A 19,819-nucleotide genomic window follows, 5' to 3' on the forward strand; every position below is an offset into this window, starting at 1 on the left:
ACCCATGAGAACACAAGAGGAAACATCCACAAAAGAATCATTTTTTCTTTCATGTGGGCCAGTCATTTCACCCCTCATGTGTCTGGCATAGAGGCCGCACTCCTCCATAGAAAACATTTTCTCTATTTATTTTTAGCTTTTTGTGTTTTTAAAAACTATATTACATGGGAGGAGAAAGAACCCAATCAATCTAATATTATCTACACCTAAATACAATTGACTATAAAAAGACCAGATTGGCCCCCACCTCGTGCACTAAAGATGCTGTCACACACTCTCCCATTGCCTTTATGCACCGGCATAGACAACAACACACCAGCAAAGTTCTTTCTCATATATATATATATATATATATTTCCATACGTTATTTTTTAATAATCTATATGCAAATCTGTAACATAATCTGATGTCTTTTTTACATAAATTTGTTGGATGGTCACAGCCCATAGCCCATAGCCCATAGCCCATAGCCCATTTTTTCCCTTTCATGAGAACTATTGTCCATCAATGGAAGTACCTTCAAGCGGATATGTTCAGTGCACTACAAATCAAGCACTACAAAATAAAGAAGTTTTAAAACCATTTTTTCCCTCATCCGTGGAACTGAGAAAGTGAGACCACATGTAGTGTGCCACTTGGCCACTATTACAGAACAGTTGAAAGATCCACTACAGATAGCATCATCACTTTAACGCCTCTTTTCCATTTGCCAATTGGATTGAAGTCATGGATTAGCCAATACGTCACTTAAATCTCCTCTTTTCAAATGACCTGGTCAAATCAATTATAATGAAAAGAAGGGGCGACTCGTCAAAGTTTAGGAAGTTGGTGATAGTTCCCACATGGCAGCTTAACATTGGTTCTCACTAAGAAAAAATCTTCATGCCCAAATCACCTCGCCCTTTTAGAATTCCTTCCCCCAAAGCAGTACCTCACGTGGCTTGACTTCTTTTTTTATTCTTTAGTTTGATAAACTTTTTCTTCTTTTGGGGTGTGGAGGGCTGAGGTGGTTAGTAGGGAATCAAAATTTTTTTAATACAATTGCAACCAAAAATTGTTCATTCAAACTTATTGACTAGTTAACATCCACAAATCTGCAATCTTAGACCAAGATGGAATAGACCACCTCCAAGCAAGGTTTCAAAAAATGGAATTGGGAATCGAACCAATTCGAATTGGTTGAAATAGACCACAATCAGCCAGGATTTCTGAACTGGCCGATTCACTGATCTGACTTAGAATCCCAATTCTTAAAACAGTGCCTCAAGATTCCTTGAAGAACAAGTTACGACAATCATTGTAATTAAGGAAATCTTCCTAGTCATGTGGCCCTTGTGCCCAAACACAAGGCAGGCTAAATTATCACTCCATTCTAAGAAATATAAATTCCATTCATGTTGATGCCCTTGCACAAGTTTTCATTGGCACCTATACTAATGCAGGGGCCATACAATCAGGCAGTGATCTCTTGCAACTCTTTGTTTTTTTCCTCGTGGTCCTTGAAAGGTTGAAAATTGAATTAAATTTCCGTCTCAATGACTAGCAGCTAAACTTCCATAACTACCACAAGATGAAGACAGCAAGGGAAAAGAACACATGCATATTTATTTCAGCTGATGAAGACTCTTTTCTCCTTCTGTAAAACCAGACTCAGACCAATCAAAAATATGAACAACCTCACCTTCAAAACCTCCCTTAAGCTGCCCATACAGTTACTGTATTTCTGAAAGTCCCTACCCCCTCCCTAAGGATTCTTTTGGGTAGAAGGCTTTGTCTGGTTACAAGTAAAGGGAAGGGAAGGGTAAGGGAAGAAAAGTAAAGTTTTGTAATTATGATTGTATAACTTACCTAAAACTAAGATGAAATGTTTTGGAGTTAGTTACACCATCAGTTGAAGTAATGATTACAAAATTTCCTCTTCCCTTTATTTCTTTGGTAACCAGATGGAGCCTAAGATTAGATACCTAGGAAATCTATTCTAAAAGGGATAATGTTTACTCTTACAAGTGGAATGATGTCAATGGTTATTGATGTTTTGCCTTTCTTTGCGTGTGATGGACCTACCCATACGAAGCCTCCTGGATGTAAGTGCCTCCAGTAAAACCACCAAGGTGTCTTCCACTGCTTCTGCCTGTTTATCCAAGCCAAGTGAGCTCAACTCAGGAAGGTCGTGTAGTTCTGACAAGAGACCGATGGCGGCTGCTGCTGTACAGGTACGGTCCCATGATGGTTGGGGCCTGGCTCAGAACATTCAGTACTACTAAGTGCATAGATAATAGAAGAAAAACAGAGGAGCAGAAGAAGAAACCAATGACAGAAATATTGTTGCATTCTACGACTCACCGGAGTTTGTGCATCACAGACACACCTGGCATGGCCAGAGAAATGCACGAGAGATGTTCCTTTCCCCAGACTAACTTTGCTTGTTCCTGTTGCAAACGAAGTATTGAGAGTAAATCCTAAAATCATAAACTCAAACTTAAGATGCAATTCCATGTTAAAATTGGTGAATCCACTTATGTCAACGAGGTAAAAAGCATATATATATATATAGGTCTTATTTTACATATGTACCTATGTACTACGCATATTTGTATGTCTCTCTAGATTAACTACAGACACAAAATGATGTCAAATGGGAATCGACACCACCAGAAAATAAAGACAAAAATGGACACATGACGAGCAAAAAGGTTTCCATACATAAAGTAAAGAATATGGAAACCACGACATAATTACCAATTCAAAGTCCCAATATATCAATTATAACTATTGCCATAAAGTATTTGATGCTTACAATATAATGCAAAAACACATTAGGTCAGATCATTCTGTCACATGTTTCATTTTTTTCCCCCTTCTGTTTATAATGCCACAAGCATGCTTGAAGCAGGATGCAAAGATGGGAAGACCCTCTTCTCCTGCCAGTGAGTCCATAAAATGGAGCTTGAAACCTGCCTTTTGATCGGTTCCAACCAGGAACCTTCTAGGTCAAAGTTGTAGATAATGTAATTATCTGTCAATTCAAATATATATCTCTGTGGAGATCTATTCACGAAAGAGTTATGTAATTAGATGGTTAGGAATGTACAACCGGATTCATCATTGGTCAAGGCCATCTCCGAAGATGGAACACTAAATAATGGGTCTGTGCAGACAGACGAGCAAAAAATAATATTTGCATTCTTCCATCACATTTTTAAAGGTGTTCTGGTTATCAATAAAAATGTTTTTATCTTGTTACCTTCAAACGACTGAACATTGCAGCTGAGTTGTTCCACGTGCCATCAATCAAAATAAAATTCAATTGACAATCTTCATACTTCTGTCCACCAGAACCAATATGAAATTACAACCTCATTTAACTGAAAGTGAAAAACTAAGAGATTCCAAAGTAAGAAGACTCAAAAGAAGCATAAGATATTTCCATGCACATTTGTATATACATTGTTGTCACACAATCCAGCCCCCAATCATTATTTTTCTGTTTCAAACTTTTATCACACTCACTGCCTCGGGCCTTTCGTAGACCTGCAAAAAGTAATTACAAGCACCAAATCCTGAGCTGACAGGACCCTAATAATTACTTAAGTCATTATGTGCCAGTAAGATACCAAAACCAAAAATTACAGGACTAGAAGTAACTTAAAGTGTCATTATGTGGCAATAACAAGGGAAGATACCAATCTTAAGATGACAGTACCCTAGAAATTACTTACAAATCAATATCTGGAAATATCAAAGGAAGAAACCAGTAGAAACTAATTCTACACCATCCTCCTTATCACTGCATTTGATTTTGATTGTCCCCTTCCCCCGCACCAAAAAAAAAAAAAAAAAGGGAGTAAGAATAACGAAAAGAATATACTTTCCCAAAATTCTGTTGATGTTCGGTTGTCTTGACAAAACTAAATAAAATGACAGATGGCAGCCCCAGGGGAGAAGCCAGGCTTTTCTTTTTTGGGGGAGGGGGCGATTCTAATAAACTATATTGGAGATACAACAACAACTCAGCCTTATCCCAACTAAATGGGGTCGGCTACATGGATCTGATGAAAGACAGCAAGAGAAAAAAATAAGTAAAAGGGAGGGAACGCAACACAACAAAACAGAAAAAACAGGTTTATAATTCCACCCTAGTCATCAACTCTATCACCACTATTTTACCACATGAAAGACAATGTTTTAAGAAGGGACACTTGGATTGAGTGTCAACCAATATGGTCTAACAATTGGTGATTCACGCTTATTCCAAGTAGTCCAATCACAGTTAGTTTCCGAACAATCAATAAAATATTGAGATAAACACTAAGTAGGGTATTGTATTGTTCAACCAGTTAGGTCCCTCCAATATTGTGATAAACAATAAATAGGGTATTGTATGTGTTCAACCAATTAGGTATAAATATATATATATATATATATATATAGGGCAAGGGAACGCTACCTGCTGGTTCAGGTACACAACAGCACGTGCAGCCAATGGGAGGGCTGGTGCGAGCATCTTCAGCGCGAGGACAGCATGGTCTTTCCACACCCGTGTCTAGACGTGTACCTGCGCCAGCGAGTAGTGTTCTTTCTTCCATATATACATATATATATCCTCACATGAAATGACCTCTCTGCCCCCCTATGTATGAAACCGTTTTGTCACTCATTGATGTACTCCATATGCTACTTGCTCAGAGAACCCTCTCCCAAAGTGTGTGTATATATATATATATATATATAGAAGATCAAATTTTCAGGGAGGGGGGATTCCCATGGATAGCCTTCATTATTTTATTTACATGCTTTTATCATCATCTTCTTGATTTTCTCTTTCCCTCACTTTTCTCAAGTAACGTCCGAGTCAGTAAGGATTGGGCATCTAAAAATTTAAACATTTTAAGCCTTTTTCTTCAGTGAGGCACTGAACTCTCTCTTCCCACAGCCTGTTGGAAACCAACCAAACACAGCCACTGATTATTCATGCTCCTTGTGAGTAAATGCATGAAAGCACCACCCATACCACCCACAGGTGTGGGTGGGTGTGGAACAAATAGTACCCTCACCATGAATTTGCATCAGAAACATGGAGATTAAAATATTAGATCAGAGAAAATAATATATGATGAGAGAGTCAGCACAAGTAAACAAGTTAAATTACCATCGGTTGCTGATCTTTTAAACTAGCCAAAGATCCCTGAAAGGCATCCTGAACTGATTTGGTTGACAGGTTCGTATTAGGATAAAGGCACCAGACCGTGTTTTTTCCTATAATAACATCAGCTTTAAATCAGGAAAGGGCCACAGTGTACCTTTGAAATACTAAACAATAATACTAAATGTGAAAGCACTCTCAAATATCATAGGACAGTAAATGAGCATTGTTTTGTGTGTGTGCACGCGTGCGTGGGAAAGAGTGAGAATGATGTGGGTATAGGCTGCAAATCCGATCGACTGGACTTGATCAAGGGTCATGGGCTAAGCATACTTGGGTTTTCTGTTATAATGGGCCAATTCCATAACCCACAAGGTGGGGTAGTCAGCCTTATATGGGAATTTACTTCTAGATTTTATTTTGTTTAATCACTAGTAATCCTGATTAGTTTCTAACTTCTGTTTTCTAGTTTTAGGCTATAGCTTGAGTCCATATCAAGTTTCTTTTTTGAGTTGCTTCTAATTTGGTAAGAGAGCTTGTGATGCAGTAGCACTAGCTTGGTTGGATCAATATGAACCAGTTACGAAGCCAAGGAGAACCAGGCCTAAACTAGGGTTTCAATTCCAAAGTGGGAGGTAGGGAATTTGTTTCTTTGCTTGGAGTTATTTTTTGTAAAATTCATACTTATTATTATATGCTTGCTAAGCTACCAATAATGGTAGTAAGATATGGAGTTGAAGTCAGTTTCAGTCTTTAAGTCTTACATCATTGTTTATGCTATTTCCTCTTTCTTCCCTGCTACTGTTTCTTCATCTTGTCCTTTTCTTTTATAGTTGAGTTTCCTTGGTTTCTTCCTGATTTTTCTCCAGTCCGGGATGCACCTACAGTCCACCAGATTGAGATTGAACTCTATCTATTCATCTCTTTTCTGCCTGAAATTTTGTGTGTTGGCTATACTCCTAAGGACGACTAATCCTGCAAAGTTTGGGGTTAATACCTTCTGCGGGCTGTGAGTTCTATAGTCAAGTTCAGAACAGTTCTAGTGACTTCCTCCAGATACAACTTCAGTGTTTTCATATTAGTTCCCCAATTGTTCTCTTGGGTGCTCTTTAGTTGGATTCAAGAGGGTTAGGAATTGGGATTCACCCCCTGAAATTTCAGATTGATTGGACTCCTTTTCTCTCACCTGCAATCAAGGATACAATTTCAGTGCTTTCATATTAGTTCCCCAATTGTTCTCTTGGGTAGTCTTTAGTTGGATTCAAGAGGGTTAGGAATTGAGATTCACCCCTGAAATTTCAGATCGATTGGACTCCTATTCTCTCACCTGCAATCAAGGACACTCACCGCCATGGTTCAAGAAGTCGGTGGTTTCTGTCAAAACAAACCAAAAAATTCAGTATCGATCTGATCCGGCATGAAACCTAGTGGAACTCACTAGATATTCCAAGTTTGTTGATGTTTATGTGTTGTTCCATACTTACATATTGGTTAATTAGGTTATTATCACTCAAAAATAATTATAAAAAGTTTTGAGCAAGGAAAATAAAAAATAAAAACTTGTGTAGAAAATGGAAAGTTTCGATCAAGATTTAGAACTATGGGCAGACCTTATTTGGGTCATAAACGTCTTGGGCAGCTGGTGTATGTGCACTACAAAATAAGATTGAAGATGCAGCCTATACACATTGGGATGGACAATGACAAAGAGCTAATCAAACTCAGCAACATCTTTCAGCTAGAGTCAGATGAGGAGGATGCCCTGTATGAGTAGGTGAGGGATTGGGGTAACCTAGTGATGGATCAGGCTGGTAGTAGGTCCAACCCTGAGATTGCTAATCAGATGGGGGCCGATGTTGGCAAGTTCATGTCTTCTCAAGAGGGTCGATTCCACATACAGACGCCCCAATCATTTTAGTCCAAGCCTAGCGAGGATGTTGACTGGATTCCAATTGCTGCACTCGCACACCGTCGCCCTATACTGCTGGAGATGATGGCGGTAATGATCAAGGAGATAGTTATGTGAACCTTCGAGATGAATATGACCAGGCAGAGGTTTGATCATGCTATCCAAGACGCCAACCATGGTGCACATGCCCCCACACGAGTAGGTTATACCAGAGGCCCACGTTGCAGGTTTAGACCAGATGAGGAGCATGACAACATTGACATGGAGATAGATTTTTTTTCCGTGTCTGACACACTTTGAGGCCTCAATCTGGAAGGTATGGGTTCGGGCAACCAAGATAGTGGTGTGCACCACCATTTCCCACAAACAAATCCAGTATTGGGTATGGTCGATTAGCATGGCTCTTCATCATCTTCATTCCGCACTATTAATATGTCACAAGGTGTGGCATCTTTGGTGGATAGCATCTCCACATCCCAAACCCCAACAACTCTATCAGTCCGGTTCGCCGAGCAACTACAATGGAGGCACATTCGCATAATCTTCCCGACCTAGTGATCTATATCCAAGGTTGGGGGTACCTATAGTAAGTGAATGATGAGACATATTAGGCTGTTGTGATGGACATTGAGCTTTCTTCTAACTTACCATGACATGGCCACCTTTTGTGATCAAGTCAGAGGAACTGTTTCGTCGGCAACAACAATATTCCTCATCTTTCGAGCTAGTCCAGAACTTTGAGGTATTGACATAGAGTAGGAGACTAGGAGACTAGGAGTCTAGGAGGAAGGGTAAGGGACTTATTGGCACCTTTTATGTGAACTGGTGAAGTCAGTGACTGTACACTTGTAATTGCATATTTTAATTGGTTTCACTATATTTTATACGTTATAGTACTAAATCATGTGTTACATAGGATATCTTTATATTTTGTATGTTTTTGTACTAAATCATGTGTAACATAGGATATCTTTGAGAAATATACAGGCAAAGAACAACGTTCACTGTCAACCTAGGATATAAAACCAAACTAACAGTTTGATTGTGTTTTTCAACAATCCAAAGGTTCCATTGTGTTTAGGGATACTTAATTAGGGTCTCCGTCAAGTTTCTGCCCAAAATATGGTCGTTTGACCACCAAAATTTTCAAACAAAACCAACCATGGACCCATGCAGGATTTTGACCAGATTTCGATCAAAACCCAAAAGAATTCGGTTTCAACCAGGGTCAAACTTCTTGAACCTTGCTCACTGCTAGTTCCTATTTAAAATAATAGCCGTTAGCTACTCTGTTTTCTTGGTTTTAGCTGTTGGTGATAGTATTCTGGGTTCGTAGGTCCCTCTTCTTCTTCTTCTAAACTTCTAATAAAATTCATTTGAAAAAATAACCTTTTGAGAGAAATAATTCACTATTTTGTTGAGGGGTCCTGTGCATGGTTTAAGAACTCGGCGAGATCTCGGCTCGCTGAGATCTCGTTTTCCCCAAAAGGCGAGATGGGAGAACTGGGGAGGCAGAAAACAGACAAAATCTCAAGCGAGATTTCGAGACCTCGCCGAGATCTTGGTCTAAGTTTCAATTCGACCAGTTTCAGTCCATTTCGGTCCATTTTTGGCCCAAATCACACTATATATACATGATTTCGACCCAAGAGGCGAGATATCTCGCTGGTTTCGCCTGGTTTTGTCTCTCGGACCTATTTTTGAGAGAAAATTTTCAAAAAACCTGTGGAACATCTATTCTTTCTTGGAGATCTTCACTCTTAATTGCATTAAAGCAAAGATATTCAAGATTGGTGGTGGCTTTTCCCCTCAAAAACACTCTAGGTTAAAACTTCTTCCCAAATCCATTTTTTTCAAAGTAACATTATCAAATCTTGTTTCTTACCATTGGTTTTTTTATATGTCATGATACTAAGGGTGATCTATACATTCATGGAAGAAAAATTAATGTTCTGTTTTTTCAATTAATTTTTTTATTTTCTTCTACAAGAAATGCTTTTCTTGGAAAAAAAAATTGGAAAAATATGATTTATGTAACATGTTTGGTACTCAATTTTTTATATGTTGGTCACCAAAGGCTGATCTACAGCCTCATGGTGGCCTTTTTTTTTTTCAGCCAATAAATTAATTAATTACTTTTCTGAAATTATAATATATTTTAAATAATTACAGAAAAATCAAAATATTATGAAAAAAATTTCTGCTTTCGATGGAAAATTACTCTAATGTTGTGGAAATATAGTTTGTATACTTTGAAATGAAAATGGTGTTATTAGTTGCATTCTAGTATACTTTATTATGAACTTTGATTTATTATTAATAAAAAAATATGATTTAAAATTACAGAAAAATTTATAAAATGTAGGGGATAAATAAGTAATAGCTACAAGTTATTGAGTAGCTCTTAAGGCATGCATTCTTTACAATATAGTGTTTATGTTGAATAGTTAGTAAGTTACTATTTACTAATTCATGCACAGACACTTTTATGCAATAGAGTTGAAGACTTGAAGTTGGGGAACAATGTCTACTTCTCATGGTGGTGATATTGCATGGTTACATGGGGATCCTATATCCGATGATAAGAAAAAGTCAAGGTGTAGATATTGTCAAAAGTTGATAAATTTTGGAGGTGCTACTAGGTTGAAACAGCATTTGGTTGGTGGGTATAAAGATGTTGCCAAATGCCCCCAAGCACCATATGAAGTCATAAAAGATATACAACGTAGTCTAAGAGGTGGAATGTTAAAGAAGGCGAAGAAACAAAGGTTGGACCAAGAATTCAATGAGGCAGTTTTAGAGAGTCATCCTCACCCAACAACAGTGGATGTTGACTCTGATAGTGATTACAACCCACAATCAGATATGTCCAGGGCAGAATGGAGAGAATTGCAAAAAGTTAAGGCAGCTACTGTGATGTGTGATGGTTGGACTAGACCAACTAGACAGTCCATCATCAACTTCATGGTGTATTGTGATGGGAAGACTGTATTCTTAAAGTCTGTTGATGCATCCAAGGTGAAGAAGGATGCAATGTACTTATACAAGTTGTTGAAGGATGTTGTCACAGAGGTGGGGCCTGAGAATGTTGTTCAAATTGTCACAGACAATGGGAGCAACTTCAAGAAAGCGGGGGAGAAACTAATGAATAGGAAGAGCAAACACATCCACCTTTTTTGGACACCATGTGCTGCCCACTCCGTTGATTTAATGCTTAAAGAAATGGCAAAGAAGTCTTTGGTAGCAGGTGTGGTTGAACAGGCAAGACAAGTGACCACATTTGTTTACAACCATGGATTTTCTCTCACTTTGTTGAGGGAAAAATGCGGTGGAGACTTGGTAAGGGCAGGTATGACCCGATTTGCAACCAACTACATTGCATTGAAGAGCTTCCAAGATAAGACGGTTGGTTTGAGATCCATGTTTACTAGTAAAGAGTGGTTTGAATGAAGGGAATCGGGTTCTCCAGGTGGAATCGCAGCACAGACCACCATCTCTAGTGAAGGATTTTGGCAAGATGTGAAGAAGGTTCTTCTTATATTTGGCCCAATAGTAACTATCTTGAGGTTGGTAGACTCAGAGAATAAGCCTACCTTACCATATGTGTATGCTGCAATGGAGAAAATGAAGGACAAGTTGAGGGCATCTATCCCTAGAGGTGCAAAATCCTACATCAAAATTATTGAGGAGAGATGGGAGAAACATTTTATGTATCCACTGCATAAAGCTGGTGAGTATAAACTTAACTATTAAAGACTTACTTTACACATTACAGTTAATGACAAGTTACTTATGGAATTTGCAGCGTATTATCTCAATCCTAAGTTCCATTACAAGTACGATCTAGGAATGGATGATGAATTGAAAGAAGCAGTGGAGCTTGTGGTGGGAAAGTTGGTCCCTAAAGCTGATCTGCAGGCAGCATGCAACACTGAGGTGGGTAGTGGGTTAATGTTTAAGATACATAGACTTATAGGTTATAGCTTCCCAAGTGTTGGAGTACATACCATATTGTGTACTAACTTGTATTCAATGTCTGAAATATGTGTAGATGAAGGAATTCAGGGATGCTAATGGGAGTTTTGGTAGGGCAGCAGCAGTGGCTGGGAGACAAACTACTACCCCGGGTGAATGGTGGGTCCTATATGGAAAAGATGCACCTAAATTGAGGAAGATAGCAATCAAGGTGCTCAGTGCTCTCCCAACTTGTTCTGCATCTGGATATGAGCATAACTGGATTACTGGAGTACATTCTCACTGATCCACTCCAAGAGGCAGAACCGACTGGGTCATGAAAAGCTGGAGCAATTGGTATTTGTGCATTACAATATGAGATTGAAGATGCAACATATACGTCGAGGCCAAGAGGGTAGCAGTGAGCCAATTGAACTCACTAACATTTTCCAAGAAGACTCAGATCTGGAGGAGGATGATCTCTTATACCAATGGGTGAAGGATCGAGGCGATCCACTTATGGATCATCCTGGGGGTTGGCCGACCCCGTGGTAGCTAGTCAAATGGGTAAGGACGTGGATGAGTATATGTCTCAAGAGGGCCGTGTGCTTTCACAGATACCCAGGCCTTTCGAGACCCAAGCTACTGGGGTTGATGTTGAGCCTGAAACTGTTTGGTCACCGTCCAATGATGATGATGATGATGGTGGTGATGGTGGTGGTGATGATGATGATGCATGTGATGGTGATGATGGTGGTGATAGGGATGGTGGTGGTGATGGGGATGGGGATGGTGGTAATGATGGTGGTGATGGGGGGTTACGCAAGAGGTACCATTACACTGAACCGGAGCAAGCAAAGATGTGGTTCACAGGAGACTCAGTTCACTCATGCCACACAGGACATGGACCGTGGTGCATGTTCACCCGCACCTGCACCCACACCCACACCCACACCCACACCCTATAGGAGTGGCTCACGTCGTCAATTCTTATCTGGGAGCAAGATAGTGTGGGCTCCATGGACATCTCTATTAGGAGCTTGACTGACACACTAGGAGGCTTAAGCATGGAGAGTGGTACTGGTACTTGTATTCTTAGGGAGCCATTAGATGTACCTTCAGCTATATATGGCACAGGGACAACCGGTTCAGACTATAGTCATTATAGTCAATTTGGCCAGTTTGAATACCCACAGCCACAGGCAAGCTCTTACCCCTCTGCCACTGAGTATGGAGGTCAGTCACACGACTCACACACCCAGATTGGGTCATGTTTTGTGGATAGCATCTTCGGGGCTCCAGAGCCTCAGCCCCAGCCCCAGCCCCATCCATACATGGTGATTCCTGTCCGTCAAGCACCAAGCAGTAGCTATGGATCGCGTTTGAGCTCATTTAGTTTTAGAGACATTTACCCAAGGATTGGATACCTCCAGTTTGTTAATGATGATATTTATATGGTTGTTGTGGCTGACTTTGAGTATTACTTCCATCAAACTATGACATGACCAGCCTTTGTGATTCAATCAGAGCAAAACATACTTCGACACCTTCAGCAACAACATGATGATATGGCCCGTCACTCATTTCAGTACTAGGAGTCTTGGTTTCTAGGATGGAGATGTTATGTAATTATGGCTTTATGTTTACTTGTTATGTTACATTGTTAGTTTGTTACTTTTTCGTTATTAGTTGTTACTTGAATGTATGCGATTCATCAATCAGCAGTATGATTGTAAGAATTAGAAATTGTGGCTTTTATGTATTCTAATGATAAAGTTGTGTCAAAATGGTGATTGTGGAAGGTGGATTGATGAATATATCATACTAGATGAAGTGTTTAAGACTCGCCGCATTCTTACATAGGGTACATTGTCAAAGTACCATTTTGAGTTTGTTTTTTGCAAATCTGATATTTCCATTGTGTTTAGAATGGCTAAAATAGGGTAAATACACAATTTCAGGGCCTACAAAGGCCATATGGCCACCGAGATCTACCAGCGAGTCGACTGCCCAAAAATTACAAGGTTTCGGTGTGCCATATCTCATTTTTTTGGGCTGGCGAGAAGCTTGGTGAGATCGAGTTTTAAAACCTTGGTCCTGTGAAGGTAGCAGTAAGCCTAGTTCCTAGTTGTTTCATGATGCATACCCCCATAATGTAAGGGCTCAGAATTTCTCTTCAGAAGGGCATTTCTTTGAGTTTAAATTGAAAGTTGCTCACTAGTACAATGTTGTCTTTCTTATCTCTTTGTTGTCTATTGTGCCCGATCTAGTTGTCTTACTAATCTCCCTTGTATAGAGGAAATTAGTTTTGATCATCTTCACCCATTCAATTACCATTTTACATCTGTATTATGTGTTTGCTTCATCCTCTCTATTTGTAGTATTTTCTCTACTGTGATGACATAAACACAATATTCAAGCTTCCACACAATTATCAGTATCAAACCTAGTGACAATAAAGGAAACTTTACTATTAATCAGAAGATAATGACATTGCGGAATCCATCACATCCAATGGGATTACTGCTCAAGATAAGTCCTAATTCTTAAAGCCTTTATGTGTCAGTACATCCAAAAGATGTAGGAAAAGCAAACGGACTAGAACCTTTAAGTCTTGTACTGATTTTAATATCCAACACAATGAAAATATAAGATCAACACAACAGATACTAAACTAGTTTCATACGTAAAATTTCCAGGCTAACAAAAATTCATCTCCCCCATCCATGATTCATTTCCGCTTTTTGCACAATTAGTTAATTGTTTGGTATGATTTTCAAAGCTTATGATCTTTTCCAATTGATTTTACAGTTAAATAACTTAAGATCCTTCTATATGTCCCAGCATATGCAACCACCTTGGAGTTTGCGTGTTCAACAAACCACATTAACAACTGCAATTGGCATACGTTATCATTTGTCCATGACCAAATTCAAGAGATTCCAAAAAATGGGCATGACAATAGAATTGGAGGCGGAAAATGGAAAAGCTCAAACATTTGAAAATTTTGACAAGTCAGAAAGAAAATACCAACAAGACAATATGCTGAACCTCTGACTTGTGCTCAACAACGGGCTCAAAAGTCTATGCAGCGCCTAAATGCACCCCCTTAGAATTATTCTCCAGACACTTTTCTAACAACTATACATAGTTGTCAAGGTGACTAGGCAACCCAAAGCGTTGGGAGGGTGCCAAGGAGAATAAGCGATAAGTCGTCTAGGTGTGCAGTATATGTAATAGAGAAATAATAATTCCATACAATTATACTTATATGCAACATAGAAGCCATATCAATGTAATATGATATAATTATGCTAGTAATGACCTAATATGAGAAACCAACATATAATAAATAAAGCATAGAATGTAATATAAGCATATGCATAAAAAAATAAAGCAACAAACATAAATCAATGTAAATTAGTGATATTAAAAAACTGAAATTATATGAACATTGTCACAAGGCGATGCCAAGGTGTCCAAGGTGGTCCCTTTCTAGCATCAAATAAGGCATGTTGTAGCCTTGGACCCAAGGCAACTCCTTGACAACCATGCAACTATATTCCTACTTTCACGAAGAATTCACATTGACATGTAAATTAAAACATATAGCTAAGGTTTGTCAAGACCTCCAAGCTTGAATGCATTCCACATGTTTTCTTCATGTTCAGCAATGCCAAAGAGGCACAATGTTGCAGCATGAACTCCAAATACTTGCCACAACAATTTTCCAGTATTATTTTGCCGTAAAAAATCCTGCATAAATATGAATATAAGTTATCAGAAAATTCCATGGAATAGGACAAGAAAAGAAATGAGAAGGTAACAAGGTTCAAACCTTTGGATGCATATACACCCAGAACCGTATCCCATGCCATAAAGGGGAGGATGTGATTTTTGAACACATACAATCTTCCAGAGCAAGCCAGCACTGCAAAATAACCAGAAATCCCCTCCCCAAAATGTATAAATGAAAAATATAAAAGAAAAGAAAGAACTACAAAGAGCATCTCATTCTAACAATGCATGATTGTTTATAGAAAAAATAAAAAAAAAGGTAAAAACTAAACATTAACAACATAAAAAACAAAATCAAACCCATAAGAAGTTACCATCTCTTCATATGAGAGCAGATGAATACCTTCTGACAAAGGTAACCCCTACTTCCAAGTAAACGACATGCAATCTGTCGAGCTGAAAAAAACTGAAGTTTATTTTCGGAATCAACTAATGATTGGTATGTTGCCCTATGCTTTTTATCCTCTATGAGCTTGAAATCTCCCTGAAAATGACAGAGTACATTAGAGGTTTAGGGTATAAATACTAAAGGACTAACGGATCTCTCTCTTGCAATCCTTCCTTTAAGGCCTAGCTGATCAGTCATTAGAAGGTTTTTGCACAAATCATAGACAGAGAGAACAGCAAAATAAAGAATTTTTTGCCTAACAACAAACTTGTGAAACTGCAATACAATACAAAACAAAATATATATATATATATATATCAAATCCACTCAACAAATTGCCACATACAAGTCTCTTACACTGAAAGCAGTCACAATTATCTAGATTCTATCTAAGTTGCCCATTTGAGTTGGGCCTGATGGCATCCTTAGTTGTACACATGACCAGCACCAGATCCCAATGCTATGTAGTCAGTAAGACAGTTAAAGTCATACTTGTCATGGCATCTAGGCCACCCAAGGCATTGAAGGGGGTCTGATTACAAGGAGTCCGAGGCGCCGCCTTGACAACTGTGGATATGGTAAGTCTACCATGACCAAAGTTTGAGGAATCGGATCAGATCGGTTGGAATCGGATCAGATTGGTTGGAATCGGCCAGATCGGATTGGTATTGGCCTTGATCGATCCCGATTCTTGGCCAATACGATATCAATGGATCGGTATGGACAAGGGGTAAAATGGTAGGAAAAAAAGTGGCTTTGAACGTAAAACCATGGGTATTCCTGTCCGATATAGAGCGATCCGGATCAGGATCGGGATCGGGATCAGACGATCCCGTTCCCAATACCAAGTTCTCAAATCATGACCATGACTATTTATGATATTGTACCCCTTCAAAAGGTATCATTACCGCAATCACTGAGACAACCATGCACATTGGCCACCAACTAAGCCAAAAGGCCCATAACATTAAACCCTGATATCTCTATGTCATGATATTATTACTTTTGATATCGCTTAAGAAGTAGTTTTTGGACCTCCTGATTGCATTTATGATTAATACTACTATTATCCATCAGGTTTGTGGGATGATGAGTTTCAATTTGGACTCTCATGGAAATTTTGCAAAAGAACACAACACCACGAATAGGCACCTAGAAAACCTCTCCTGCATCAACTACCACCACCTTTCTCACACGGGAGGTGGTTTCCTGAAGAACCTAACCACATAGAATGGGACGATTGCATAAGAACCTCTCCTACACTCACTGCCTCCACGCACCGAGGTTAAATCTTGGACTACAATTAATTTTGTCATGCTTGATGATTTACTGTATTATAATTCTATTAGCAAGGTTCTTGATTTAACTCCATTCCACTCACTAAGATCTTATTCCCAACTACTTGGGGCCAAACAGAGTAATAATCTCCCACCCTAATTGATGTAGATCCCCATTATAGGCTACACTATTGCAAAAGGGAGATCCAGCCAAGCAGCCATCGAACCAGCCTTAAGGCTGTTTCGATCTCCATCTATTAAAGGCCCATCAGCCAGCAAGATGGGCCCATCGATCCACTTCAGTTAAGTCAGTCCACTTAAGTGTTAATTTAATTTAGTCATTAGTTAATAAAGGCCCATTGGGCCCATCGATTAATAATTCAATAAGGCCCATTAGTGGCCACCAATTTACTTGTAACAAAGCCCATAAGTGGCTATTAGTCAGTGCACACTTAGTTACCTAATTTGTATAGGTTTCTAATGTTAGTCCAAGTAGGAGTACAACTCCTAGTTATAATGTGACTGCTATTAGGATAGTTTCTGCCCTCTATTTAAAGATGAGCTATTGTACTCAGAATTTCATAATGGAATAAACAAAGATTGCAGTCAATTGCTTCTAAACATCCGAGATAGCTGTGGGTGAAATGCCCGGGCCGAGATAGCCACTCCCACATACGATTCTCTTGGTTATCTTTCTCTTTCTCTACTTTTGTTATTGTTCTTTATTTGCTGTGATCATCAACACAAGAGTATTCAGATCTGTAAAAGCATGCAGAATCAGAACCGACCTGCTATGAAGTCCAAGTTTTTGAAGATCAATCAATCTCCCTCAGCTCCCTATTCTTCGATCTGTTCAACCACCCCTTCTAAGGGTGTGCTCTAGGCTACCTAAGAATCAATCGATCATCTGAAGACCAGTCCATAAGCCCAGTTGTGGTTCTTGAAGAGTTCTCCTTATTTCTCTCTCCAAGGTCAGAAATCAAGAAACTGAGTAACTTTCAATCCAGCCATCAGAAGCCAATCAACTTTAGAGGTTTTGTCTTTCATAATAAGGCCTACAATCGACCAGAATTTGAGCTCCATTAGAGCCTTATAGTTCCAACCGCAGATACTCTTCTCTACCCCTAGCTGCAGGGTTTTCTCTCCTATCGGTTTGAGTCCTTGGCTGGGTTTTGCTGCCGCATTGTTCTTTGTTCTTTGGGGTTTATTTCTGGTCTTAGTTCCCTTGTTTCCCTATTGTTATTTCTGATTTTTATCAAGCTAATTCTAGAGTTCTATTTAATTTGGTTTGGGTCTGTAATACATTGGGGGTAGTTACTTTGTAATCTCCTTCTACATTACTAATACTCTATTTAAAGCAATAGTTGATGTTAGTCTGTATGTATTAATGCTTTTCATCAAAACTTTGAATAATTTTATTTTAAGCCCTTTTCCCTTGTACTAAGCGCCACTGTTGGAACCATAGAGGCCAAAGTAAGAGGATAAATCTCAGACAACCCAGTATTCCCACTTGGTGATTAGCATCAGTAAAAAATAATAATTGGAATCGCACCAATCCTCCAATACAACTTTAATAAGGTCATAGTTATAGAACCCATAGTGCATGATAGCTATTATCCCATGGTCGATGCACTTGATAGAGCTAAATACTAAGTCAGAGTTTTATGTCACTCTAGGATCCCTCAGCCCAAGGAACCCTTATCCCGTTTAAATGCGTCTGGTTATGCCATCCAATTCTGTCTAAGACCATATTATATATAGAACATGAGTTCACAAGTATTGTCTCAATACCAAACCATGCTCCTTTTCACCATTGGCTTTTCATAACACCAGAGTTGCTCATCCTCGATAATTTTTCCAATGATCTTCACAGCACATAAACAAGCCATCTCATTCAATTCCTTCTCACCTTGCCACCCACTGGGGCTAACCGAAAGTTACCACGGTTGTGCTTATTGTAGTAATATAGAATACCATTTCCAATGTCCTGGCATCCTCAACTTATTCATACTTGCTCTACAAGTGTTAATCCTTGATTCCATATATCGTGTTTTAAGAGAGAAACAAAATAATAAATCATATTTAGGTTTTCATCCAGGCAAACTATTTCATGTTTCATTGCCACAATTTGGCTCTATAGCTGGGGGTGAGTTAAATGATAGCCCAAGTGGATTGATAATGACTGTTGCTGCGCAGCAATGATTAGTGCACACATTGTGGGAAGCCTAACCATGGCACCATAAACATCACAAGAAACTTCTCCAGCTTCAAAATTGAGAAATAATACTCCAAGAGCAAGTTAATTTACAAGAAACAGTGCTGCTGCAAATCAGGAAAAGAATCACATGTGGAAGAACTTGAAATCCTAATCCAAAAATTAATTTAATATCCGTGTATAATAAAAGAAAATAGACTTCAATCAATCTTCCATAACAAGAGGGAAGCATCCCATTCTATAATCTATTTAAGAATCTATTCATCTATCCAGTAATTGTTTCTGAATTCCAGGAAGAACCCAGCAAACCAAACAAAAATACAAGCTCTAATAAGGAAAATAACACCCTAGGTATGACAAATTCCTTCATTAAGCTCTCCATTCACCTAGATTTCCAATACCAACAAACAACATAAGAGAATTAACATTTCCCGTCGTTACTCATCATTATTTCATTACATACCTGAAGCTTCCCCCCTTTTCCACCAAAACTCATCTGAGAATCCATAGCTCTCTCCACAGCCACCATATCATTTACAACCTCCTTCACCAAGACAGGAAACTGAGATGAAGTTCCCCAACCCTGCCATTGCTGCAGAGTAATAACGGCATCATCACTCCCTTCCTTACAACCTTCTCGAAGAGGCGAACCATGAACGGTTCTAGGTCGGGAATCCATCTTCCCTCTGCTTCGAATGGTGGGAGCTGAATAGCTTTTCGATCTCAAGGCACGAGCTGTAGTGAGCATCTTCAGAGGGAAACGCTTTCCGGACTCGCTCTAGACTTCAGAATAAAGACGTGTGATCAAACAGAATCATGACTCTTGGATTAGAATCTTAAAGCAGCAAAGTGTAAGCTCCTACAGGAACAGTTGGATTGGTATCTATTGCATAACTCCACACCTGATAAACCTATCAAATGCAGTCAATGTCAGTTAGAGTTGGACTACCCGACTCCCGAGTAGTACTGGATAGCAATCTAAGGCCATGAAAATTACAAAATCAACCACCTTTCAAGACCACAATAACAGATATAGTCCATCATCCGAAACCACGGTTATGGAATCTTTGGACCACTTTGGTTCCGATCGGTGGCTCAATCAGGCTTTCCCACTTTAGGACTTTGCAGTGTGACC

General features: G+C 39.1%; 1 protein-coding gene across 1 annotated transcript; it reads right to left on the reverse strand.

Annotated features, from left to right (window-relative positions):
* Positions 1–1,584: 1,584 nt before the first annotated feature.
* On the reverse strand, positions 1,585–19,453 carry LOC122094087. The gene is made up of 8 exons (XM_042664744.1): positions 19,148–19,453; positions 15,148–15,288; positions 14,845–14,937; positions 14,636–14,762; positions 5,150–5,256; positions 3,245–3,325; positions 2,344–2,429; positions 1,585–2,237 (listed from the first exon to the last, which is right to left on the reverse strand). The coding sequence occupies exons 1-8, from the start codon at positions 19,430–19,432 to the stop codon at positions 2,018–2,020; spliced, it is 1,140 nt and encodes a 379-aa protein (XP_042520678.1). The 5' UTR covers positions 19,433–19,453; the 3' UTR covers positions 1,585–2,017.
* Positions 19,454–19,819: the final 366 nt, after the last annotated feature.

This window comes from Macadamia integrifolia, chromosome 11 (assembly GCF_013358625.1).
Source record: "Macadamia integrifolia cultivar HAES 741 chromosome 11, SCU_Mint_v3, whole genome shotgun sequence".
Lineage (NCBI taxonomy): Eukaryota > Viridiplantae > Streptophyta > Magnoliopsida > Proteales > Proteaceae > Macadamia > Macadamia integrifolia.

Bases quoted from the DNA above. Each gene is read 5' to 3' on its own strand.
- LOC122094087 (XM_042664744.1), bottom strand. From the start codon at position 19,432: ATGCTCACTACAGCTCGTGCCTTGAGATCGAAAAGCTATTCAGCTCCC. The intron at 15,289-19,147 runs GTATGTAATGAA...TGTCATTTTCAG, and splicing joins GAAAAGGGGGGAAGCTTCAG to GGAGATTTCAAGCTCATAGA. The intron at 14,763-14,844 runs GTTTGAACCTTG...ATATTTATGCAG, and splicing joins GGGTGTATATGCATCCAAAG to GATTTTTTACGGCAAAATAA.